Genomic DNA, 27,720 nt, shown 5'->3' on the forward strand with positions numbered 1-27,720 from the left:
CTCCACCTGCCAAGTTCAAGCAATTCTCCTGCCTCAGTCTTCTGAGTAGCTGGGACTACAGATGTGCGCCAACACACTGGGCTAATTTTTGTATTTTTGTAGAGACGGGGCAGAAGTATCACTTGAACCCAGGATGCAGAGGTTGCCGTGAGTTAAGATCGCGCCACTGCATTCCAGCTTGGACAACAGAACAAGACTCTGTCTCCAAAAAAAAAAAAAGGAAAGAAAGAAAAAAGAAAGAATCAGCCTATGTATAGCGATCAATCACATCTACAAGGCAAATTAATATGGGAATATGGGTAAGTTTTATGCCATGCAATGTCAAAAATCTCTGAAAAACATATCCTTTTTAAATTGTACACCAAGATACTCAATATAACTTAATCAAATCACAGCCACAAAAAACCTTGAATCTTCGCAGACTAAAAACATTGCGGCCAGTTATTCAGAAAATGACTAACAATGGAAATGAAACAAAACTATGCTTTAAAAATTATTAGAACATTATTAAAACAATGCAAATGTACAAACTTTTAAAATCACTGATCCAGATTCCTTAGATCAAATTATAAGGTCCTACATGGTACATTATATATAAGAACACATATCTTTGAACATGGTAATAGTTACAAGGCATCAGAGTCAATAAAATAACCTTGCAAGTAAAAACACTCCTTGAAACCAGAGATATTATAGAACACTGAGTCAGGAAGTTATTCAGCAGCTTATAAAGAAATAGGAAGTTGTTGACCAACTACTTGAAGAACTATTTCCTGTAGGAAAACCGTAAGACAGCTGAAGAAGGTAATAACTCTCAGAGTCATAAAGAGAATGAATTCTTTTAAAATGAAAGCTCAATGCAATGGTAAAGAAATTAGTTTTGAATAGTAAATGCAGTAGAACAAATATTATATGGTGCCTTGTTTACATACTTCACATTCATCCCACAGCTTGAAAACAAGCCACTGACAAATGTAGCTAGCACCATACTTCCACCGTATCACTTGCCAAAGTAAGGTACAAGTCTTCTCCACAAGATCTCACTGACCTAAGGAGGGCTTTAAAACGACGAATGATTGCCTGCCTATAATCTTTCAGTAATCATGCTGCCTGGAAACTAGATGATAGGCCAACTAACTTCAAAAACTCAATCATCTATGGTCACAAGGCAACAACTGGGTTGTTTCTTAACTCAACATTTCTAAGTTTTTTCTCAAATTACATCGTCTTGCCCGTCTGGACCATTTATAGTCAGGTTCTTCATGCCAAATATAAATCTCAATAAGTTACAGACTTTGTAACTTAAAAGTCAGTTCCAACAAATATCTAAAAAGGTGCATTAAAATAAAATGTGTCACGCGAAAACAAGTGTAAAATATGCAACTAATTTAAATCTTCATTCTACATCTGATGACAACAACACTCTTCTTTAGATATAAGAGGAAAGTATATAAATATTGATTACAAAGACAGCCCTAGTTTAAAACATCAAAACCAGGCTAAAAATGAACTTTGACAACAGAAACTTGGCATCAAAAGCTTAGTTTATCATCATCTTTGACTAATGGTTAGGATATTAATCTCATTTATCTGTTCAGCACACAAAAAGAAGTTGTAACAACTATACAGCCCATAACATCATGGAAGTAGCTAACTGCAGAGGGTGAAATAATCATATTTCATAACATTTCTCCAAATTGCATATTGTTCATAAAGCAGATACTCTTTAAAATACAAAATTTTATAAGCCCACAGCATTCTTCTCCCACTTCCAATGTTTAGGGGCCTCCATAGAATCCCTGACAGATACCAAGTAACCATGATTTTACCTACATTTATTGAGCAAGATTTACCTGTCCAGGAAAACTCTTCTAGTTCTTAAAAGTTTTATATAAGAAAATTCTTCCATGGAATCAAAATTCCTCACATTTCTTATATAGTAAGACTAATCCTAATCCCACATGAAAGCTCCCCAGAAACACTGAAACAACAATCATGTCTTATCTCTCCTCCTCCCAGTTTTTTCTTTTCCAGGTAAATATCTCTCTACCCTTGCAACCTTTTCTCCTATGACATAATTTGAGATTTATTTATTTTGGCCTGGTTTATCTTCCTTACAGGCCCATAGTTGACAGGGGTGAACTGAGGTGACTGGGGCTGGAAGGTATATATCCTTCATTAATCCATCCACATATATCAATACCTTTAAGAGAAACATTTCTTCACAAAGGAAGAATCATTGGAAACTTTGAAAAACGAATAGTCATTCCTTAGCATCTGTGGTCAAGGATTGGTTCCAGGACCTCCCTCATGTACTAAAATCCACAGACGCTCTGGTCTTTCATATAAGGTGGCATAATATTTGCATATAACCTATACATATTCTCCCATATACTTAATATCACCTCTAGATTACTTATAATAATACAATGTAAAGGCTAAATAGTTGTTACATTATTTAGGAAATAATGACAAGGAAAAAAGTTTGTACATTAGTCAATACAGATGTAATTTTTTTCCAAATATTTTCAATCAGAGGTTGGTTGAATCCATGAATGCTGAACCCACAGATAGGGAAGGCCAACCGTATCTAGAATACTGATTACAGCTCAAAAAAAGATCATTCATTCAAAATAATGAAATCGTAGGCAGATATCACCTACAAGCAATTATTACAAGATACAAAGAACTAAGAAGAAGAGCATAAATGTTGCTCTTTAACCTTATACTTTTAGCCACAGCATCAACCAAAGAAAGAAGGCAAGCAGGCTATTAAGCTGTTTAAAAACCTCCCCAGGTCAGCATGTGACCCAGCAGGGAGAGGTTCAAAAAAGTGCAGCCTTTCTTTTTCTTCCTAACAACCTGGTTTGTTTCCACTCCCTTCCCCTTCAAGACACATCCTTCACAGCTAGCAGCTCTTTCAATCATTTACTTTGGATGTCTGCTTGAGAACAAATGATCTTGCTCATGCAGATGAGTTTGCCAGACTTGTGTGTACTTTCCAGTCTCAGGCCCTTTACTGTTCTGGTTGAAACCTGATCCTTTGAAATGGATACCAGGACACCAGAAAATGAATTAAAAAAAAAAGAAAAGAAAAGAAAAGAAAAAGTTGCAGGAAAGGGGGCAAAAAAAACTGTACGAACTTTTCACGATCAAACCTTTTCCTTTGCTCTTCTGTAAGTCTGTCACAAAACTTTCTATCTTACATTACAAAGTAGCAACCCACCCTGGAAGACAATATAAAACACATATTAGGATTCACACAACAAAACATCCTTAATGGTATTATCTGATATGATAAATAAATGTTACATTTGCCTTAGGAGTAGACTGTCAAGACATATCTGAATCAAAACTTACACTGTTTTTCACTTTATTATCTCAACCTGATTAAACACTATTAAGTGAGCTTTTTAAAAGACATCAATTTCAGTCTATCATAATTAGTTTTAGTCAACATTTTATATATACTTGATCCAAACAAGCCAGAAAAAAATTGAGGGCTTATCTGTAATTTCAAAATTAGGCGAGAGAAAATTCTATTTAGGTCTTTTCAGCCTAGTGCAATTTTGCCATTTTGTTAAACACAAAAAGACTGAAAAAAAAATAAATGACCCAATGGTCATGTTTTTGTTTTCCCAGAGAGGAGGGTTTCTGTTGTGAAGACCTATTAGCTTGAAAGAAGTTTGTCACTGAGCGACTGCATATGAAACCTAAAAATGTATATTTCCCTTTACATTTTTGGGGGAAATATTGGTAAGTCACATCAAGCTTAGGCTGTAGTGCTTGTCATTTCACAATTCAAAATACTGTAAAATTAGACTCCCCAAAAAGTCCTACTTATTTTGTAGTTCTCTACCAATAAAATATTTATTTAAAAAGATACAAGTAGCACCATACGTACTTCGTAAGACGCTGCTAGCCCTGTAATTCCCAGAATTTGAAAATTTTCATGGTATTCTTTCTGTTTTGTGCTAGGCTAATTAACAGGCTTGGCACAAGCTCAAAATGAGAATAACCGAACTTCCACAAAAGAAAAGATTATAAGGAGGCTCAGAACCAAGACTCAGTAAAGCTTTCAAAATATTACCCATACTAACAAAGGTATTTAGGTCATACCAAACTGAAACATATATATGGAAGATATAACAGAGCTACAGAGCTTAACATAAATATTAAACATAAAAACAAATGATATTCTGTATCTTGACACCACTTTACTGTGTTTTCCAATACATATTTTTCTTAGATAACTGTCTCCCACCATTATTTCACTTACTTTAAGAAGTATCTCTGACCAGAAGATGTCTTTGCCATCTCCCAACCTGCCGGCAGAGGTACATCATCAGGTATCTCAAAAGAAGACTGTCGAAGATGCTGAGCTGTGGGTGTAGCTGCTGGGCCAGAGACTACTCCAGTGGGGGTCAGTGTCCCAGGAGAAACAGCTCCCAACTGCAGAGAAGCTGGAGAGGAATGAGCTCGAACATGCTGTGGAGTCAGGGCTCCTGCAGTGCCTGCATCAGTACTGGCCTATTAGGAATATTAAGATGAAAAATTAAAAAAAAAAAAAAACCACAACTGAGTCCCTTTAAATTTCTCAGTCAGCACTTAATTACAGCCGAATATCTAAGTAAAAGGAAAATTTCAACATTTAATATTCAACACTGGAGAACACAGGTTTTCAAATGGATACTTTTAATATTATATAATTTTAATATAAATTTTATGTGTTTGTAATTTTATTGATGAGCAGTCCATCTAATGAATTTCCACCTACTCCGCACTAGACATGTAAGGGCAACTAGTACCGAATGAATAAAACATTTCAAAAATAATAGTGAATTTTAAAACCTAATTTTTAAGAGGTCAGTGCAGTTATGGGTGCTTTTACAAGTTCTAAAATGTTCTAAGTATAAACACAACACAAAGAATATACATTTTTTACTAGGTTTTAAGTAATTAATTTTTTTTCTAGGTCAAGCCCAAGAAAAAACAAGCCCTTGTCATTTATTCCCACCATGATAAAATGCCATCAATAAAGAAATCATAACAAATTACACAAATTTTAATGAGAGCAACAAATTTGAACTGCCCAAATGTTCTTAAAAGCCATCTACAATGAACAGGAGGAAAAAAACCCAACTATATCTTTGTATGTAGAAGATAAAGATGTTATCAATCCAATTATAACTTAAGAACTCACACACATCCACAACTCTATACAAGCAAAAATAATTCTGCATTCAGACCCCAAAGATCTGAGTTCCAGTCTAAGGTGGCTAGTGTGACACTGAACAAGTATCTTAACTTCCATATGCCTGTTTTCTCGTTTGTAAAACAGTTTTCATGACGGAAAAATGGATGTATATAAAAGAACTTACAGTCACCAGTTTGTGTTGTGAACGACAGTATTTACAACCTAGATTTGTACTATTCATAATCTTGCATAGTTTTTAAAATGTTTTTAATTAGAATTAGAGTTTGATTATCAAAAAGTTAGAATTTCTAGATTCACAAAGGTAAGGAAACTGGAAGGACTCAGTGGAGTCATTAATGCCTTAAAGTGATATACCTTTTTGAGTTTCCCATCAGAATAAGTATGATTTAGGAAATCATTAGCAGAAATAAAAGTCGAATTTACAGATGCAAAACACTTAAAAACTTATTTAAAACAAACAAAACTATAATAGTTTATGAATTTTAGAACTGCTGGATATAAATTCTTGTAAAAATTATTTACTAGAAGAAAAAGTACACTTTCCAGTTGTGATTCTTTGTGGCTGATGCCACAAAATGGGGGATCCAATCTATGTGTATTATACTTTGAAAACATACTGTACAGTCTGTAGCGTGCATGCCAACATACATTTACCCACAATGAGTCCAGAAACCCACTTCGGGGGGTAAGAGAAAAAAGCATACCTAAGTCTACTTCTGACAAATTGAAGTGTTTAAGCAAGCAGCTAAATTGTTTTTCCTTCTTTCCTCCTCCTTAACCCGGGTTTTTGTCATCAGGTTAAGTGAGTTTTTCTGAGTTCCAAAACCCTTTGGTCTCCGACAGGAGACTATACAACAGGCCTGCAAATAGGAGAGGGAATGGGAGTGGGGGCGGTAACTCTTCTTTCCACTCAAGTTACAGCCCGAGTGGGCTAACTACATTGCAGTATTTGGAAAACCTATTAACTTTTGGGCAAAGTTTCTATGCTGAAGTTTAGCCTGAAGCAAGTTCTTAAAAAAAAAAAAAAAAAAAAAAAGAGAAGAAATAAAAAAGAAAAAGAGAGAACCCTACACTAAACAAATCCACTGGGACCTATCGGAATGTTAACACTCTCATTATAAATAGTTTCACTTCTATGCTGAATCAAGTTGGCAAAATAATCGAACATTGTGTATGTGGAATAGCAGCCATGTTCATAACCGCAATAAGAATTAAAAAGCAATGGCGATCCTAGAATTAGTCATCGCTTCCCAAACATTAACTTTTAATCACAGTTGAACTAGGCAGGACTTAGCCTATGAGTCAACCTGCAGTGTATTATCAAAGGCTTGTGTTAAAACCTCGGTACTGTAAAGCGCAGCTCAGTTCCTGCGCAACGTACAGATGTGGCTAATTCAAAAGCGTTTCAGCCGACTGTAAATAATAGTCTACAACTGGGAAACCAACACGCGACCTACTAAGTTTGATAAGAGCGACCCGACCCAAGTTCCAAGACACAAGGAAAGCGCAGGGGTGAAAGAACTCCATAAACAACTTCCAGGAAAGTCTGGGCAGGGGAAGCCCGAAACCTGTATTCTGAAATCGCCTGAGCCGCGAGGAAAATAAACGCTAACGGGAGGGAGAGGGGGAAGGGAAACGGGACAGGGGAAGGAAAGAAAGAGCAAGAAACTAAATGGACCGGTTCTACCCCCACCTCTAATCAACACTGGAAAACAAGAGAACAATTATTTGACTCCCCCAGGAGACTGAAGTGGACCGAGAGGCCGCAAAGGAAAGGGGCCCAGGGCTCAACTTCACAAACTCGGCCGCCGCTGGCAACACACCCACACACAAATGCCAGAGGCCCCCCTCCCCCTTTCCCAGCCCGGCCCCGGCGGGAGCGAAGGTGCGGAGCGCGCGGAGGCGCGCGCATTGTGCAAGCCCACCGCGGCCCAGGCCCGACTTTCCCCACCCCCTTCCTTCCTCCCCACCCCTCCTCCACTCCCGCCAACCTCCCGGGAACCCCGGGAAGAAAGAAAGGAAGAAGGAGGGAAAGCACGCCCCCCGGGACTGCAACCGCAGAGAAAAACTCAGAAGGGAAAAACAAATCTCAGCCCCGGACTCTGGGAGGAGTGGAGAGCTGGTCACCGCGGCGGAGCGGACGACTCCAGTTCCTCCACTTCGCCTCCGGACCCCCACCCCAGCTAGAGTTCCCGCAACCCCCCTCCCCTGGCCAGAGCTGGCGGCCGCGGCTCCCGAGCGCCCCCCCGGTCTGAGGCCCGCCCGACGGGGAAGCGGGGAGAGGGGCGACGAGGTTACCTGTCGGGAGTGGGATTTGGGCTCCGGCGGCTTGAAGAAGGAGTCGGGCAGCTTCCGGAGCCTCATGGGCACGGTCTGGGGCACGTTGGCCGTCTTGGGGTTCATGACGGCGTTGAAGAGCGCCTCCAGGTCGGTCTCCGAGTCCCCGCGGACGTGCACGATCTGATGCCCGGCGGGGGGTGCCTGCGGCGCCGCCTGGGTCGCCGCGGGTGCCGGCTGCCCGGGTCCGGACGGCGGGCCCTGTCCCTGTGGGGGCTGCGAAGGCGGCTGCCCTTGGCCCTGGGGGGCCGGTTGAGGCGGCGGCTGCTGCCCCGGATCCATGGCTTCTGCCTCCCCCGACGCGCACCCCGTAACCCAGGCGAGCGAGGGCTACGCCCGGCTCCCCGGCTCCACGGGCCGAGGTGGAGAAGCGGCGACGGCTTGCGGGCCGGGCGGCGCTGGGCGGCGGGAGCGGCGCTGTCCTCGCTCTCAGGGCCGGGGGGCTGCGGCGCGGCCCCGCATCCCCCGCCCCGGCGCCTCCGCCCCCGCCCTGCGCCCCGGCTCCACTGGTCTGGCGGCTGCGCCTCGGGAGGGGCTGCGAGGGACTCGGACCTGCGGCGCCTGAGAACTTTTTCCCTCCAACTCCCTTGACGGAGGCCGGACGGCTGGTTGCCTTTCCCCGCCTCCCCTTTCTCTTTATTTCCTTTTCTTGTTCCTTCCTTCCTCCCTTTCTTTTCCCTGGCGGCGGCTGCGCCCGACTGAGACAGAAACTCGCCTCAGACGCCAAAACTAAAGTTAGGAGAAGCGCCCGCCCGCGCCGCCGCGGCCCCGCCTCCTCTCGGCTCTTCCTTCCTCTGCGCGCCCGCCCGCACCGCGGCCCGGCCGGGAGCGCAGGGAAACTTTTCGCTGCAAGTTGCTACATTCCTGCACACTCCCGGCCCGCGGCGCCTCTCCCGGCCGCACGTGACCCGCTCGCCCGGGCCCGGTCCGCCCTTCGCCCGCGCTCAGCCAGGCAGGGGCCAGAAGTGTGCCCCGTATTCTGCCCCGCGAACCACAAACGATGGGTCCAGTCCCGGACCGAACTGTGGTGTCTGCGGAGAACGCGGGCGCCCTTGGCTTGCAGGAAGTCCTTCCGCCCCGCTCGGCCCCTTTACCCGCCCGTGCTCGGGAACGGCGCTTCCAGCTCGCCTGGACCTGCGAAAGGGCCAAGGCCGAAAGAAGTGGAGAGAGGATGTGCGAACCCACCTCCTCCTCCTCGCGTTACCCCGGCTTGACCGAGCGGAGCGCCAGTGCGAGCTTAAAGCCGCGAGGATAGATTGGAGTTAAAATAGATACCGTGAGCCGGCACTGATGTTAATAAAGGTCCATTGTTTTCAGCATTAACTTTATTTTGTAATTCTGTTTCACTTATCTGTTAGTATGCAAAAACTCACTTGAAAGGGATAAACGGTTACTGTAATTGAAGCTTTGAGACCAGGTCTGTGACTCAGTGTAACTTATTAAAAGAAACAAAAACACTACATTTTCCAAATAGTGAAATCACATCAACTTTTATAGTACTCGAATTTGCAACATAGTCACTGGAAGCCGCAATCCAAAAAATCAGTGCTTCTTCAGGTACAAGCATTCATTCCTCTGTACCTGTCTTTCATCCTCAGGGAGCTGGGTCCCTACCCCTGCTATGCCTGGCCCAAGGGTGGACTCCGTTAATGTGGACTGAATAAGAAATGAATGGGCAAGGAGGTCACCCCAGGCACCTGATGTACAAGGAGCCCTTCTGGAAGCCACTCAAAAACAATAGAAATGTTTTTTAAGTCATATACTCTGCGGTTTTTTTTTTTAAAGCATCCTTGTTGAGATATAATTCATATACCATACAGTTTTTGTAATAGTTGTACATATTTGTATATTTAAGCAATTCAGTGGTTTTTTTTTAACATATTCATAGGATTGTGCAACATCAGTCTAATTTTAAATGCAGAAGCCCATTCTAAGGAAATGTGGCTTTCTTGTTTTAATGATTTTGTCTACAATGCTAGTGAAACAAAGGTATAAGTAGGATTAAGCAAGGAAAAAGTCCGTGAGCAAAAAGATAATCTCTTCCTCCAGCCAGAACATGCCCAGGAGAATTCTGAAGGATCTGTATCACTTGGTGTGGTAGGGCTCGGCCAAAGGAGCAGGCCTCAGACACTCAAAATTCTAACAGAAGATTCCAATCAACTACTCTGAACCCCCAGTTTCCTGTCTGAAAAAAAGGATCAGAGTAAATGACACCCATGACTAGTTCTTGGATTTGTTTCCACTCCTAAATGTCAAGTGCATTTAACGACAAACTTGTAGGTTCTGGAGTTAACAGAGTTTTGAGTTCAGGTCCCAGTTCTGCTGTTTACTAGCTGTGAGGTTTTGGACAAGTTATTTATTTCCTGTTCTTTAATATTAGCATCGGGTAATAACACCTACCTCATAGTTGTTGGGGCATTAAATGAGTCAATGGATATAAAGTCCTTAGCCCAGTTTGGGACGTGCAGTGAGTTCCACATCAATGTCAGTTGTCATTGTTGTCCCATATTCACAGATTACTTCACAGGTAGTAACATAGCCTCTCCTTGCAGCAGCCCTCTCTTTCTAAGCACAGCCTCAGGGACCCTGTTGGTAGTCCCTTCCTCTCATATCCAATAATCAATCCACACAAACAAAACCTTTGGGCAGAAACTATGCATTAAAAACTGTACCTGAAAGAAAACTTCAGGAACCAAAGTGGGCCGGGTGCGGTGGTTCGTGCCTGTAGTCCCAGCACTTTGGGAGGCCAAGGCAGGGGAATCACTTGAGGTCAGAAGTTTGAGACGAGTCTGGCCAAAATGGTGAAACCCTGTCTCTACAAAAAAATATGTAAAAATTAGCCAGATATGGTGGCATGTTCCTGTAGTCCCAGCTATTCAGGTGGCTGAGGCATGAGAATCACTTGAACCCAGGAGGTGGAGGTTGCAGTGAGCTGAGATCACACCACTGCACTCCAGGCTGGGCAACACAGCGAGACTCTGTCTCAAAAAAAGAACCAAAGTGATTGAAAACCTGGGATTGGAATGGAAGCTGTCCCTTTACTAGAGCATTTACTACTATGAACACTAACTAGAGGGCTTCAGATACAGCAGAGGCTGCTTTGTTCAATATTGTTTCACCTGCCATTGAACTGAGGACAACATTACTTTGATAAGTGGAGTGAAAGGGTCTTTGGAGTGACTATGTTCTGTAAGCACTTCTGTATCATCAACCAAGATTTTGTAACTTACTATTCCTCGTTTATACAATTTCGGCCACAGTGTAGTAGGGGATAAAGATAACATATTCAATCCTTTGTCTACTCCCTTCCTCTTCTGCCCATTTTGTGGAGCAATTATCTGTTGACAGCATCTTAAAATAGGGAGTCACCTTCTTCATATAAAGATCCACCCTTATCCTGGATCATTTTCAATGTCCAGGTAGATCACTATCTCAAAACACGCGTATCCCGATTACTTGACCTCTCAACTAAAATGGACCCTCATCTATACTTCACTTTAGCCACCTGCCCCTTCGTCTGTACTCTGCATCATCCAGAAATACTCTAGTAGTGAAGTCAGACTATGGTATACCATATTCTTAATAATCATCTGGTTCTCTTATTTCATTACTCACACCTCATTTATCCTTAACCTCTCCCTTTTCTGCAACCTATCACTCCCTTCCCTTTTCATTTCTGTTATGGTTTGGATGTTTCCGTCTCTCCAAAATTCATGTTGAAACGTCTCCAGTGCATCAGTATTAAAGAGGTGGGGCCTTTAGGAGGTGATTAGGTCACAAAAGTTCCTCCCTCCTAAATGGGATTAAGAACTTTATACAAGAGGCTTCACACAGCATTCAGCTGTTTTGCCCTTGCATCTGTCTGCTGTGTGAGGACACAGCCTTCATCCCTTTAAGAGGATGCAGCAACAACGCACCATCTTGGAAGCAGAAAGCAGCTGTCACCAGACAGCAAACCTGCTGCTGCCTTGATCTTGGACTTCCCAGGTTCCAGAACTGTGAGAAATAAAATTCTAGTATTTGTAAATTATCCAGTCTGTGGTATTCTTTATAGCAGCACAAACAGACTAAGATAACATTCTTGCCATTCAGTTTGGAAATCATAATTCATTGTTTAAACTTCCCATGCTGGGCATGGTGGCTTACACCTATAATCCCAGCACTTTGGGAGGCTGAGGTGGGTGGATCACCTGAGGTCAGGAGTTCAAGACCAGCCTGGCCAACATGGCAAAACCCTGTCTCTACTAAAAATACAAAAATTAGCCGGGCTTGGTGGCACATGCCTGTAATCCCAGCTATTTGGTAGGCTGAGGCAGGAGAATCACTTGAATCCAGGAGGCGGAGGTCACAGTGAGCTGAGATTGTGCCATTGCACTCCAGCCTGGGCAAAAGAGCGAAACTCCGTCTCAAAAAACAATAATAATAAATAAATTTGTCACAATTATCTATGTCTTCAATCCCATTCTCTCATGGATTTTAATGAACCGAATCTGTTAAACTGTTTTAATCCAGTTATTTGTGTTTTATTCCAACACCTAAGCTTATGGGGCCCTAGCCCCACATTCATGAGAAGCTTCAATCAAAGCTTTTGACGTTTTGTCCAAATAAGGTTACACTACCTTCCCAAATATATGCCTACACTATACAATTACAAGGAGGCATTCTTTGTAGAACTTTAAGCTTTGTCTCATCACCAAATGACACTATCTATAATGCATTATGAATTAATAGTTTAAGTAGGCCAAGTGTGGTGGTGCACGCCTGTGGTCCCACCACTTTGGGATGCCAAGGGGGGTGGATCACCTGAAGTCACGAGTTTGTGACCAGCCTGACTAATGTGGTAAAACCCTGTCTCTACTAAATACAAAAAAATTAGACGGGTGTGGTGGCGCATGCCTGTAATCCGAGCTACTTGGGAGGCTGAGACAGGAGAATCACTCGTACCTGGGAGGCGGAGGTTGCAGTGAGCCAAAATGGAGCCATTGCACTCCAGCCTGGGCAACGAGCGAAACTCCATCTCAAAAAAAAAAAGAAAAAAAAGGCCAGGCACTGTGGCTCACACCTGTAATCCCAGCACTTTGGGAGGCCGAGGCAGGTGGATCACCTAAGGTCAGGAGTGTGACACCAGCCTGGCCAACATGGTGAAACCCTGTCTCTACTAAAAATACAAAAATCAGCAGGGTGTGGTGGCGCACACCTGTAATCCCAGCTACTCTGGAGGCTGAGGCAGGAGAATCACTTGAATACGGGAGGCAGAAGTTGCAGTGAGCCGAGATGGCGCCACTGAACTCCAGCCTGGCTGACAGAGCGAGACTCCATCTCAAAAAAGAAAAAAATCGTTTAAGTACATTCTATAATTATCTGGTGAATATCACAATTATTTTTCTTTGTAATTATCCCATGTTAAAAGTATTAACTTGTTAAGTGTAAAAATTTGAAACATACCCATGTTTTAGAACCTTCTCTTGGCATTCTGGCATGCTAAGTACACTGGGAACTTGAAAGAAGTGGTCAGCTCTCTTCCAGCCTCCAAGAAGCCTGGCTAACACCTTGGTTTCTGGGGCCAACGGAAAGGAATCTCACAGGTGAATGGATTAGTGTCCTTTCACATTTATAGTCTCTAACCAAACCATGTTTCCTTGCATCTGTAATGAGCCTTTTCTTGTATGATATGGCTATTCTAAACTTAGTCACACAACTCATCACATTTATTCATTATCCCCCTGCCCCTCAGAAAACGACGTCTTCTCCAGTTGCTCAGAGATATGGAGGCCATCATATACAAAAGCCTTGAAAGTCTTTCCCTGGCTGGTCATGGCGGCTCACGCCTGTAATCCCAGCACTTTGGGAGGCTAAGGCAGGCGGATCACCTGAGGTCGGGAGTTCAAGACCAGCCTGACCAACATGGAGAAACCCCGTCTCTACTAAGAATTCAAAAATTAGCTGGGTATGGTGGCGCATGTCTGTAATCCCAGCTACTCAGGAGGCTGAGGCAGGAGAACTGCTTGAACCCAGAAGGTGGAGGTTGTGGTGAGTCGAGATTGCACCACTGCACTCCAGCCTGGGCAACAAGAGCGAAACTCCGTCTAAAAAAAAAAAAAAAAACAAAAATCTTTCCCTGACCTACGTAAACATATCTACATCCTCATAAGTTCTTCCCTTCACAGGTACATTTTTGGAAAGAGCAATTCACATGCCTGTTCACTTCACTTTTTGTTCATTTACCTTTGACTCAACACATCTAAAAGTGAACTCTTGGCCAGGTGTAGTGGCTCACACCTGTAATCCCAACACTTTGGGAGCCCAAGGCAGGCAGATCACTGAGGTCAGGAGTTCGAGACCCGCCTGGCCCACAGAGTGAAACCCTGTCTCTACTAAAAATACAAATATTAGCCAGGCATGGTGGCACACACCTGTGATCCCAGCTACTTGGGAAGCTGAGGCACTGAGAATCACTTGAACATGGGAGGTGGAGGTTGCAGTGAGCTGAGATCACACCACTGCCCTCCAGCCTGGGCGACAGAGTGAGACTCTGTCTCAAGAAATTAATTAATTAATTAATTAAAAGTGAACTCTTTACCTCTACCCTCCTCCATCACCAGCCATGTACACAACCTCGCAAGCCACATCCTTCTTCTGATTCACCAGCTCAGTTAATGGCATCATGGTCCACATGCTTGTTTAAGCCAGAAAACTGGGTGTCCCCTTAATCACCTTCTCACCATCACTTACAACTTACTTATTACTCATTTGTGTTAATTTTCTTTCAGATATCTGAAAGTCTACCACCCAACCACATGCCCATTTTCACGTCTATAATACTTCACTTTTTTTCTTTTTTTTTTTTTGCAGAACCACCAAACTCATGTTCCTGCTTCTAGTTTTTTGTTTTTTTTTTTGAGACAGAGGGTCGCTCTGTCACCCAGGCTGGAGTGCAGTAGCGCGATCTTGGCTCACTGCTACCTCCGCCTCCCAGGTTGAAGCAATTCTTCTGCCTCAGCCTCCCAAATAGCTGAGACTACTGGCGCATACCACTACGCCTGGCTAATTTTTGTATTTTTTTGTAGAGATGGGGTTTCACCACGTTCGTCATGCTGGTCTCCAACTCCTGATCTTAGGTGATCCACCCACCTCGGCCTCCCAAAGTGCTGGGATTACAGATGTGAGCTACTGCTTCTGGCCTCCTGCTTCTAGTTGTACCTGGCTCCATCAGACTTCTATTCTGATGTCAGAGTGAGCTTCCCAACATGTAAGTCTGATCAAGGTGTGACACCATTCAGGTCAAATTCAGCCCCCTTAGAATGGCATATGAGGCTCTTAACCATTCTGGTCCTTGCTGCTCTCCTCAGCCCATCTTTTGCCACTCCTCATCTATGTCTGCTTTGTTTTCCAGACATATTAAACCACTTGTGGTTTCTTGAGTGAGCCATTTTTCCTCTCATCCTTTTGCCACTGCAGATGTTTTTACTGCTGCTTGGAACTCACTTGCCTCCTTTTCACATACTTTCCCCTGAAACTCAACCTTCAAGACTTAACCTCTAACAGAGAGCCCTCGTGGTTCTCCTCTGCTCATCGGTCCCCACCCCAGAGTAGGCAAGGGGCTTCACCTCTGGGCTCTCAAAGAATCTAGCTATTGCCTCCATCATGGCATTAACCATAGTTTGTTGTAATAGTTTATGTGCATGTTTGTGTCCCAGCACTCCTCTGAGTGCTTCTGCAACAGTATCTCCCATCTTTATATCCCCATGACAGCAATGCTCAACAAATAATAGGTGTTCAAGAAATGTACAAAAGAGGGAGGGGAGAGAGGTAAGGAGAGAGATGTTAGAGTCCAAAAGTGAAGATATGGTTGAATCTCAAACAACTAACTTGCTGCCATGACTCTAATTTTGAAAATTCAGCCTCCACAGACCAGACAGATGTTTCTATACCATATATCTCCAAGGCATCACAAAATTGACTAAATGCTAATGCATTTGTCTGTATGCTCAAATGTTTTTGATGGAATAAAAGTAACAGTTGGCCAGGCGCGATGTCTCACGCCTGTAATCCCAGCACTTTGGGAGGCAGAGGCAGGCGGATCACGAGGCCAGGAGTTTGAGACCAACCTGGCCAACATGGTGAAACCGCATCTCTACTAAAGATACAAAAAATTAGCTGGGCGTGGTGGCGCGTGCCTGTAATCCCAGCTACTCACAAGGCTGGGGCAGGAGAATCGCTTGAACCCGGGAGGCGGAGGTTGCAGTGAGCCAAGATTGTGCCACTGCACACCAGCCTGGGTTACAGGGCAAGACTCTGTCTCAAAAAAAAAAGAAAGAAAGAAAAAGAAAAGCCAACATTTACTTGACTTCTCTGACACTGCTTTGTATATTGAGCTAATTTCTTCAATACTTTGTGCTTGTTTGTTTGGTATGTTGGAGATGTTAGGCCTATTCCAGAAAGGCTTACTCCTTTCAAATATAAATGTCATTTTCATATTATTCCAACCATAGATGCATTTTGGTTAATCGGCTTCTTTTTTAAAAATATAAAGTCATATGTGCTACAGTAAAAATTAATTTTCAATTAGATTTATTTTTCTTCTAAAATCTAGCTGAAGTTTTCCTTAAGAGAGAAATTAAATTTGGGCCGAATAGCCGGGTGTGAAGAATTTTGCAGTATGAGGACCTTCAGGCTTAGGGCAGAACTGGGTGTGGCATGCACCAAATAGGCCCCCTAAATAGCCTCTCAAATGCTATATACAATACCAGTTATCAAATTCCGGCTTGTACTTTTCCACATCCTGGCTTGAAAATAAAGGTTACTAGATCTCATTATTTACTATACTTTACTAAATTATACTAAAAATGGAAAGATGTCTTCTAAATATACTAAATATATGATTATCTGTCAGTGGTTCTCACAGTGTGGTCCCTAAACCAGCAGCATCAGCATCACTAACTTGTTAGAAATGTAAACTCTCTGGCCATAACCCAGACCAACGAAATCAGGGACTCTGGAGGTGCACACAGTAATGTTTTTTTTTTGGGGGGGGGGTGTTTCATTTTTATTTATTCATTTATTTTTTGAGATGAAGTTTCACTCTTGTTGCCTAGGCTGGAGTGCAATGGCGCAATCTTGGCTTACTGCCACCTCTGCCTCCTGGGTTCAAGCCATTCTCCTGCCTCAGCCTCCCGAGTAGCTGGAATTATAGGCATGTGCCACCACACCCAGCTGATTTGGTTTTTTCAGTAGAGATGGAGTTTCTCCATATTTGTCAGGCTGGTCTTGAACTCCTGACCTCAGGTGATCCACCCACCTCCGCCTCCCAAAGTGCTGGGATAACAGGCATGAGCCACTGTGCCCAGCGCAATCTGGGTTTTAACCAGTCCTCTAGGTGGTTCTGGTGCATGCTGGCGTTTGAGATCCACTGCTGTATATTATCTTCTACATTCTGTTTTTGTTCTATTAATATTAAATATCATCCTTTGTAAACATTATGTATCAAAGTAAATGTCTTCATTTTATAGACAAATCCTTTAATCTCATTTTCCCCACAAATATCTATATCTAGCGTATAATATGTATTTAATTGATAATTGAAAACATCTATCTCATTCGTAACATATTCATGTTGTAAAGGATCTTACAAACTGATGTCTTGACTCCTACCTGAAAGCTGACAATCTCTTAAGCAGTGACTCCAATTTGTTTGTTATTTATTTATTTATTTTTTTGATGTGGAGTCTGTCACCCAGGCTGGAGTGCAGTGGTGTGATCTCAGCTCACTGCAACCTCCACCTCCTGGGTTCAAGCGATTCTTCTGCCTCAGCCTTCTGAGTAGCTGGGACTACAGGCATGTGCCATCATGCCTGACTAATTTTTCTATTTTTGTAGAGATGAGGTTTCACCATGTTGGCCAGGCTGGTCTTGAACTCCTGACCTCAAGTGATCCACCTGCCTTGGCCTCCCAGAGTGCTGGCATTACAGGCGTGAGCCACCGCACCCAGCCATGTTTATAGTTTTAACATTCTGTGACTGCTGCTTTGTCATACACGTATCTTCAACATAATGTAGCTTTTTTTTTTTTTTAGACATAGTCTCACTCTGTTGCCCAGGCTGGAGTGCAGTGGTGCGATCTTAGCTCATCACAACTTCTGTCTCCCAGGTTCAAGTGATTATCCTGCCTCAGCCTCCCGAGTAGCTGGGACTACAGGTGCGTGCCACCATTCCCAGCTAATTTTTGTATTTTTAGTAGAGACGGGGTTTCACTATGTTGGCCAAGCTGGTCTCAAACTCTTGACCTCGTGATCTGCCTGCCTGGGCCTCCCAAAGTGCTGGGATTACAGACGTGAGCCACCGTGCCGGCTGCACAAATATGTTTTAAAAACCATTAAGTAGGCCGATGCAGTGGCTCAGGCCTGTAATCTCAGCACTTTGGGAGGCTGGGGCTGATGGATCTCTTGAGCTCAGGGGTTTGAGACAAGCCTGAGCTACATGGCAAAACCCCATCTCCACAAAAAAATATAAAAATTGGCCAAGCATGGTGGGGCATGCCTGTAGTCTCACATACTTGGGAGGCTGAGGTGGGAGGATCAATTGAACCCAGGGGATGGAGGTTGCAGTGAGCTGAGATCATGCCACTGCACTCCAGCCCGGGCAACAGACAGAGACCCTGTATCAAAAAAGCAAAACAAAAAAACTATTAAGTAGAAACTACTAGACTGACGCAGTGGCTCACGCCTGTAATCCCAGCACCTTGGGAGGCCAAGGAGGGCGGATCACCTGAGGTCAGTAGTTCGAGACCAGCCTGGCCAACATGGTGAGACTCTGTCTCTACTAAAAATATAAAAATTAGCCGGGTGTGGTGGTGGGCACCTGTAATCCTAGCTACTCGGGAGGCTGAGGCAGGAGAATCAGTTGAACTTGGGAGGTGGAGGTTGTAGTGAGCTAAGATCATGCCACTGCACTCCAGCCAGGGTGACAGAGAAGACTCCACCTCAAAAAAAAAAAAAAGAAAACACTAAATTTCTGTTGAGAATTTAATATATCAACTCTCAACTCTCTGGAAGTGCCTTCTAATACCCACTTATTTCCTCTTTGACCTAAGTTCCTAGTGTTTTGTCTAATAAGTGGAGAACAGCTGGATACCATTTCTGTCTAATAACCCTTCATATACTTGAATATAGTCATTATTCCCTCAGTCTTTTTTCTGAACAATCTGGGTCCCTTAACCTTTACTCAGTCTGTTTCTCAACTCTTTAATCATCTCACAGACCTCTGAAGCCTCTCCAAGCAGTCCACGTTCTTATTTATTTATTGAGATGGAGTTTCACTCTTGTTGCCAAGGCTGGAGTGCAATGGCGTGATCTCGGCTCACTCCAATCTCTGCCTCCTGGGTTCAAGCGATTCTTCTGTCTCAGTCTCCTGAGTAGCTGGGATTACAGGCATGCACCACCACGCCCAGCTAATTTTGTATTTTCAGTAGAGATGGGATTTCTCCATGTTGGTCAGGCTGGTCTCGAACCCCTGACTTCAGGTGATCTGCCCACGTTGGCCTCCCAAAGTGCTGGGATTACAGGCGTGAGCCACCGCACCTGGCCTCTTCTCTACTTACTAATGTCATGATATATGCTACAGACAGTCCAAAACATCATTTTTGTGTATACAATTGATTAAAACTTATCAAGATTTTCTATATGTTAAAAGTGTATAATTTAACATTCTTTAAAAATATTTTTTTGGTTAGGAAATAAAAATTTAAGTTCTTATCTTGTGCCCATGTATTTGTTGTGCTGAATTCAAAAAAGAACATCTTAGAACTAAAAGGCAAAGGAGATCACTTAACTTCTTCATTTTACAGAAGAACTCAAGGGCTTGGGAGGTTAATCTGCATCATCCAATATGGCAGCCACTACTCATATTTTAACAAAAAATTCAGTTCTTTAGTCACACTAGCCACTTTTCAAGTGCCCAGTAGCCACACATGTGGCTAGTAGCTATGGTAGATAGCACAGATATAGATAATTGTCTCTTCATCACAGATATTTCTCTTGGACTGTGCTGGTTTAAATGATTTGCCCAAAGCAAATCATTAACCAGTGGCAGAGCCAGAACTTCCAGTTCCTGGTCTAGAGATATCCCACCATACTATCTACTACCTTTTAAAATAAGATGAAATATGAGCGATTACATCTCTAATATACAAGCATTTATTACATTTATGTACAAAGCATTGTGGTAGGCACAGATCCTGACCCCAAAAAGGTTGTTTTTGTTTTGTTTTCAGATGGAGCCTTGTTCTGTTGCCCAGGCTGGAGTGCAGTGCTGAGACCTCAGCTCACTGCAAGCTCCGCCTCCTGGGTTCACGCCATTCTCCTGCCTCAGCCCCCCGAGTAGCTGGGACTACAGGTGCCCACCACCACGTCCAGCTAATTTTTTGTATTTTTAGTAGAGATGGGGTTTCACCGTGTTAGCCAGGATGGTCTCGATCTCCTGACCTCGTGATCTGCCCGCCTCAGCCTCCCAAAGTGCTGGTATTACAGGCGTGAGCCACCGTGCCTGGCCTTTTTTTTTGGTTTTATAGATAGGGTCTCACTATGTTGCCCAGGCTAGAGTGCAGTGGCCATTCACAGGCATGATCATAGTGCATTAAAGCCTCAAACTCCTGGGGTCAAGCGATCTTCCTGCCTCAGCCTCCTCAGTAGCTGACAGTACAGGCACAAGCCACTTGCCTAGCTCCAAAAAGGTTTTAAAAAGAAAATTGACCGGGTGCGGTGGCTCACGCTTGTAATCCCAGCACTTTGGGAGGCCGAGGCGGGCGGATCACGAGGTCAGGAGATCGAGACCATGGTGAAACCCCGTCTCTACTAAAAAATACAAAAAAATTAGCCGGGCGTGGTGGTGGGCACCTGTAGTCCCAGCTACTCGGAGAGGCTGAGGCAGGAGAATGGCGTGAACCCGGGAGGCGGAGCTTGCGGTGAGCCGAGATCGTGCCACTGCACTCCAGCCTGGGCAACAGAGCGAGACTCCGTCTCAAAAAAAGAAAAGAAAAGAAAAGAAAATTACTTTAGGCCAGGCACAGTGGCTCACGCCTGTAATCCCAAAAACTTGGGCGGCTGAGGTGGGCAGATCACCTGAGGCCAGGAGTACGAGACTAGCCTGGCCAACATGGTGAAACCTCGTCTCTACTAAAAATGCAAAAATTAGCCAACCATGGTGGCATGCACCTGTAATCCCAGCTACTCAGGAGGCTGAGGCAGGAAAATCACTTGAACCCAGGAGGCGGAGGTTGCAGTGAGCCAAGATCGTGCCACTGTACTCCAGCCTGGACGACAGAGTGAGACTCAATCTCAAAAAAAAAAAAAAAAAGCCAGGCACAGTGGTTCACGCCTGTAATCCCAGCACTTTGGGAGGCCAAGGCAGGGGGATCACGAGGTCAGGAGTTCGAGACCAGCCTGAGCAACACAGTGAAACCTTGTCTCTACTAAAAATACAAAAATTAGCCAGGCATGGTGGCGGGAACCTGTAATCCCAGCTACTCAGGAGGCTGAGGCAGGAGAATCGCTTGAACCCAGGAGGCGGAAGTTGCATTGAGCCGAGATCATGCCACTGCACTCCAGCCTGGGCAAGAGTGGGACTCGGTCTCAAAAAAAAAACAAAAAAGAAAGAAAATTACTCCATTCTCCTGCCTCAGCCTCCCGAGTAGCTGGGACTACAGGGCCGGCCACCACACCTGGCTAAACTTTTTGTAAACCCGGGAGGCGGAGCTTGCAGTGAGCAGAGATGGTGCCACTGCACTCCAGCCTGGGCAACAGAGTGAGACTCCATCTCAAAAAAAAGAAAATTACTTTAAATAGGATTGCTGCCTATACGGAAGATGACATACGGTTTGGTCACATTTTTCCTTTTGGCCTTTAGCTATTTAATGCATTTATGTATATAAATGTGTACGTGTGTATGTGTTTTACTGAAATATCTCCAATCCCTTTGACCTTCCCTGGGACATCAGATACTTCTCAGCTCATACCTCAATTTCTGCAGCCAATTCCTGGCTGGTTTCCCAGGCTGCATACAGCCTTTCCTGTTTCTATCAATCTTCTTCAATTCTACAGCCATTTCCCTCAAGTACCATTTTCACCCTTGCTCACTCACTCAAAACTGTATTTGATCAATATAGTGTATCATACACTAAAAACAACCACGATGAAGTTAACGGCAATGACTTACATTTGTGTGACACACTTTTCTCAAGGCTTCCACACATCATCCTGTTTCATTTAATTCCTGTACTTCTCTCTGGATTTCAAAGCCTTCAATCAACTGTTGCTCTTTTATTTCACAAGACTGTTTCTTGTTAAATATTTCAACTACATCAAGGCTGGATGTAGTGGCTCATGCCTGAAATCCTAGCACTTTGGGAGGCCAAGGCAGGAGGATCACTTGAGGTCAGGAGTTTGAGATCAGCCTGGCCAACATGGTGAAACCCATCTCTACTAAAAATACAAAAATTAGACGGATGTGGTGGTGCACACCTGTAATTCCAGCTACTCGTGAGGCTGAGACATGAGAATTGCTTGAACCCGGGAGGCGAAGGTTGCAATGAGCTGAGATAGTGCCACTGCCCTCCAGCCTGGGTGACAGAGCGAGACCCTGTCTCACAAAAAAACAAAAAACAAACAAAAAAGGTCAAGTAGATCTATTCTAAAAGTTTTATAACTAGGAAGCTGACAGTCTCCTTGACTTTCCCAATTCAATCCATCAGCAAGTAACATTGGTTTCAGGTCCAAAAGCACATCTGGATACACCTACTTCCTTCCATATATATCTTAGTTTGCTTTAGGCTGTCATAACTAAGTACCACAGGTTCGGTGGCTTAAACATTAGAAAGTTATTTTCTCACAGTCCTGGAGGCTAGAAGTCCAAGATCGAGGTTCCAGCAGGATTGGTTTATTCTAAGATTTCTCTCCTTGGCCTGTAGATGACCATCTTCTTCCAGTTTCTTCACATGATCGTTCTTCCGTGCTGTGTTCTAACTTCTTCCTCTTATAAGGACAGCAGTCAGATTTAATTAGGGCCCACCCAAATGACCTCATTTTGCCTTTGTTACCTTTTCAAAGGCCCTATCTCCAAGTACACTCCCATTCAAAGGTACTGGGGATTAAGATTTCAACCTACGAATATGGGGGACAGGGGCACACATTTCAGCTCACGACACTCCATCGTCACTGAAACCATCCTTGCCCAAGCTGCCCTCATTTGTCATTAGACCATGATGCTAGTTTCCTTACCTCTACATGTCCTCTTGAATCCATTTACCACATAACAGCCACAGTGATCTTTTGATCTTTCAAAAATGTATAGCACTCTCTTGCTTAAAATCTTGTACTGGTTTCCCACTGCATTTAAGTTAAATTTCAAACTCCCCTCATTGGCTTACAAGAGGTATGTGATCTATCTTTCTATCTTTCCAACTTCAATTCATGGCACTTTCTTTCTTGCCGACTTGTTCCATCCACAGTGACTTCTGTCAGGTCCTAGAACATAACAAATTCATTCCATCTTGGAGCCTTTGCATATGCTATAATTGTTTTTGAGAACATTCATACGCTTAAGTCTCAATTTAAATGTTAACCTCCTCAGAAGAATCTTCTCAGACTTACCACTATTATTTCCTAGTAAAATAATAATTTATAATTACTTTATGTATTTTACTATGTTTTTGGTCACTAGATTGTACGTTTCTTTGAGCCATGATAATGTGTTTTGTTCACCACTGTTTCTCTAAGCTTAGCATTGTGCCTGGCACACAATAAACATTCTTTGAACAATCTACTCTTTCGGCAGATCTCTTGCTCTATTCAAGAAAGTTTGTAATTGCACATGTATTTCCTACCTCTCTGCACCACAGCATGGAACATTCTTTCTACCTAGAAATCTTTCCCCCTCTAAGCCAATCCATGGCTATCATTTCTTTTAAAATAAACCTCAATTCCCTTCCCAAGGAAGACTTTGACTATGGATCATCCTTGACTGTCACCTCTCTCTCTTGGTTCCCTTAGAACTTCAGTGATATCCTTAAATTTATATTTATTAAGTACTTAAAAACATAGTTTTTTCTTTTTCTTTTTCTTTTTTTTTTTTGAGATGGTGTCTGGCTCTGTCACTCAGGCTGGAGTGCAGTGGTGCTATCGCAGCTCACTGCAACTTCTACCTTCCAGGTTCAAGCAATTCTCTTGCCTCAATCTCCCGAGTAGCTGGGATTATAGGCACCTGTCAGCACGCTCAGCTGATTTTTGTATTTTTAGTAGAGAAGGGGTTTCACCATGTTGGCCAGGCTGGTCCCGAACTCCTGACGTCCGGTGATCCACCCAACCGGGCCTCCCAAAGTGCTGGGATTACAGGTGTGAGCCACCATGCCCGGCCAGTTTTTTCTACAAAATGTTTTATTCTACAGTATGTTAAGGGAATAAAGGGTGCTAGTTGATTAAAAAAAAATTGGCTGAGTAAACGTTAATTTAAAAGTTAACTTATCATACATGGTTTCTACATTACTATCTCCCTCTCATACCTTTCTAATAGCAAAGGTGATAAAGAATATAATTTACAGATCCATAGTGTTTGTTAAAGCCCCATGAGGTTATTTTTTTCTCTTTGCAAAAAAAAAAAAAAAGAGAGAAAGAGAGAGAGAAAGAGGAAGCATGAGAAAAGAAACATAAGCAGGAATGGTATCGCTTCTCGGCCTTTTGGCTAAGATCAAGTGTAGCAGGAATGGTAAGTTTCAACCTTACTTAAACCAAGTTCAGCCTGCTTATTCCAATGAACTTGGCATGTGTACCAAGTCAGGAGATTGAACACTTACATTAGAGGATATCAGGTTTACCAGCTACTAGAATTTACCAATTGGGACACTGCTAAATATGGCACTAAATGTAGCTAATTAATGCAGCTTTCACTGTAAAAGAATACTTCCCTGTCTTTTATTCTTTCCTTTGTTCTTTTGTTTTCATCTATTCTTTTCTTTCTCTTTCTCTCTGGTTTTTTAAACCAGAGAAGGAGTAGAGAGTAGAGCAGTCATTCCCAACCCTGCAGTTGCCAACAAGAATGAACACACATTTTAAAGGGCAATATACAAAACAATGCGCTATCTCATAAACAAGTTAGAGCAATTAAAATAATACTATTTTGGCCGGGCGCAGTGGCTCATGCCTGTAATCTTAGCACTTTGGGAGGCCGAGGCAGGCGGATCACCTGAGGTCAGGAGTTCGAGACCAGCCTGACCAATATGGAGAAGCTTCGTCTCTACTAAAAATTCAAAATTAGCCAGGTGTGGTGGCACATGCCTGTAATCCCAGCTACTGGAGAGGCTGAGGCAGGAGAATTCCTTGAACCCGGGAGGTGGATGTTGCAGTGAGCCGAGATCACGCCATTGCACTCCAGCCTGGGCAACAAGAGTGAAACTCTGTCTCAAAAACAAACAAACAAAAAACATTTCAGACTGGGCATGGTGGCTCATGCCCAGCACTTTGGGAGGCTGAGGTGGGCGGATTGCCTGAGCTCAGGAGTTTGATATCAGCCTGGGCAACATGGTAAAACCCCCCATCTCTACCAAAAATACAAAAATTAGCCAGGCATGGTGGTGTGTGTCTGTGGTCTACTCAAGAGGCTGAGATGGGAGGATTGATTGAGCCCTGGAGTTCGAGGCTGTAGCGAGCTAAGATCGTGCCACTGCACTCCAGCCTGGGTGACACAGTGAGACCCTGTCTCAAAATGAAAATAAAAATAAAAACAATACCATTTCACATTCATCATATTGAAAAAAATTGCAGATTTGACATATACTAAATGTTATCTAGAAAGTTGTAAAATGGGAGTTCTTACATCAGTAGTGGGAGCATAAATTTGTGCAATCATTTTGAAGAGCAAGTTGTAAATATCTAGTAAGGCTGAATATACCCTACTAACCAACAGTTCTATCAGATAGAAGCCTAGAGATCCAGGAGCTCAAGCCCAGCCTGAGCAACACAGAAAGACCTCATCTGTAAAAAAAGAAAAAAGAGAACACTTCAGAGGAAGATACGCCCAAGGATATTTATTCCAGTATTATTCATGCAACCAACATGTCTAACAACAGGGAGATGGATAGATATGGTAAGGTCATCCAGTTAAAACGGATAAATAGGCTGGGAGCTGTGGCTCACGCCTGTAATCCCAGCACTTTGGGAGGCTGAGGCGGGCAGATCACCTGAGGTTGGGAGTTTGAGACCAGCCTGACCAACATGGAGAAACCCTGTCTCTGCTAAAAATACAAAATTAGCCGGGTGTGGTGGCAGGTGCCTGTAATCTCAGCTACTCGGAGGCTGAGGCAGGAGAATCACTTGAAGCTGGGAGGCGGAGGTTGCAGTGAGCCGAGATTACGCCATCGCACTCTAGCCTGGGCAACAAGAGCAAAACTCCGACTCAAAAAAAAAAAAAAAAAAAAAAAAAGGATAAACAGGAGTTATTTGTATCAACACAGATAAAATCTGAAAAAATGCTGAGTAATTAAAGTTTGCAAAAATCTTAAAACAGTATAATATATAATATATATAACAGTATATAATGTTAATAGAAACATATGTAGTAAAAGTATAAAATATACAGAAGGGCTGGGCACAGTGGCTCACACCTACAATCCTAGTACTTTGGGAGGCTGAGGCAGGAGAATCTCTTGAGGCCAGGAATTCAAGACCAGCCTGGGCAATATAGGAAGACTTCGCTCTTTAAAAAATTTTAAAAAGGCCAGGTGCAGTGGCTCATGCCTGTAATCCCAGCACTTTGGGAGGCTGAGGCAGGTGGATCATGAGGTCAGAAGTTCAAGACCAGCCTGGCCAAGATGGTGAAACCTCGTCTCTACTAAAAATACAAAAATTAGCCAGGCGCAGTGGCAGGCGCCTGTAACCCAGCTACTCGGGAGGCTGAGGCAGGAGAATCACTTGAACCCGGGGGCAGAGGTTGCAGTGAGCCGAGATCCCACGACAGAGTGAGACTCCGTCTCAAAAAAAAAAAAAAAAAAAAATTAGCCAGGTAGTCCCAGCTACTCAGGAGGTTTAGTCAGGTAGTACCAGCTATTCGGGAGGTTGAAGTAGGAGGATTATTTGAGACTGGGAGTTTGAGACTGCAGTGAGCAGTGTTCGCACCACTGCACTCCAGCCTGGTTGACAGAGTGAGACCCTGTCTCAAATAAATAAATAAATAAATATAACAAATATCAGCTATATATATATATATATATATATATATATATGCAGGAGAAGGATGCCCACTGGCTTCAGGATATTGGTTATTTCCAGAAAGGGAAGGAGGAAGATGGTTTGTGAGTAAAAACTTCAAGAAAATCTGAAGTAAGGCCAGGAGCAAGGTCGCTGTGGTTATAACAAGGTAATGTGAGATATCATTGTGGTGTTAGAATTGTTCATTATCTTTTTATTTTCATTTATTTATTTATTTATATTTTATTTATTTATTTTTTTGAGACGGAGTCTCATTCCATTGCCCAGGCTGGAGTGCAGTGGTGCCATCATGGCTCACTGAAATCTCTGCCTCCTGGGTTCAAGCAATTCTCCTGTGTCAACCTCCCTAGTAGCTGGGATTACAGGCACCCACCACTATACCTAATTTTTGTATTTTTAGTAGAAACAGGGTTTCACCATGTTGGCCAGGCTGGTCTCAAACTCCTGGCCTTAAGTGATCCACCCGCCTCTGCCTCCTGAAGTGCTGGGATTACAGGCATGAGCCACTGCACCCTGCCTTTTTAAAAAAAATTTTTATTTGTTTTGGAGACAGGGTCTCATTCTATTGCCCAGGCTGAGTGCAGTGACACGAAGAAGGCTAACTGCAGCCTCAACATCCTGGGCTCAAGTGATATTCCTACCTCAGCCTCCCGAGGAGTTGGGACTAGTGGCACATACCACCATGCCTGGCTAAATGTTATTTTTTGTAAAGGTGGGGTCTTTCTACGTTGCCCAGGCTGGTATTGAACTTCTGGGCTCAAGTGATCCTCCCGCCTTGGCCTCCCACAGTGCTGGGATTATAGGTGTAAGTCACTGTGCCCAGCCTCTGTTCATTATCTCGACTGTGCTAGTGAATAGAGAAACTTACACAGGTGATAAAACTGAATAGAAAGTAATATACATACCACACACACA

The 27,720-nt window shown here is 43.4% G+C and overlaps 1 protein-coding gene and 1 pseudogene across 12 annotated transcripts in view; one reads left to right on the top strand and one right to left on the bottom strand.

Moving 5' to 3' along the window:
- Positions 1-8,653, bottom strand: part of YAP1 (Yes associated protein 1) — a 124,773-nt gene extending 116,120 nt beyond the window's left edge. For 5 of the 12 annotated variants that reach the window (XM_030829254.1, XM_030829252.1, XM_030829253.1 and 2 more), the window contains exons 1-2: positions 7,517-8,258; positions 4,280-4,530 (exon numbers count right to left, since the gene is read on the bottom strand). In XM_030829254.1, coding sequence (XP_030685114.1) covers positions 4,280-4,530; positions 7,517-7,837 — 572 coding nt within the window. In that variant the 5' untranslated portion in view covers positions 7,838-8,258. Of the gene's footprint in view, positions 1-4,279; positions 4,531-5,922; positions 6,231-7,516 lie in introns of those variants that run through there. The other 7 variants (XM_030829251.1, XM_030829248.1, XM_030829244.1 and 4 more) reach the window with 4 other exon arrangements.
- Positions 8,654-24,263: 15,610 nt separating this feature from the next.
- Positions 24,264-24,393, top strand: LOC115830589 (annotated as a pseudogene).
- The last annotated feature ends 3,327 nt before the right edge of the window (positions 24,394-27,720 follow it).

Source organism: Nomascus leucogenys, chromosome 15, assembly GCF_006542625.1.
Source record: "Nomascus leucogenys isolate Asia chromosome 15, Asia_NLE_v1, whole genome shotgun sequence".
Lineage (NCBI taxonomy): Eukaryota > Metazoa > Chordata > Mammalia > Primates > Hylobatidae > Nomascus > Nomascus leucogenys.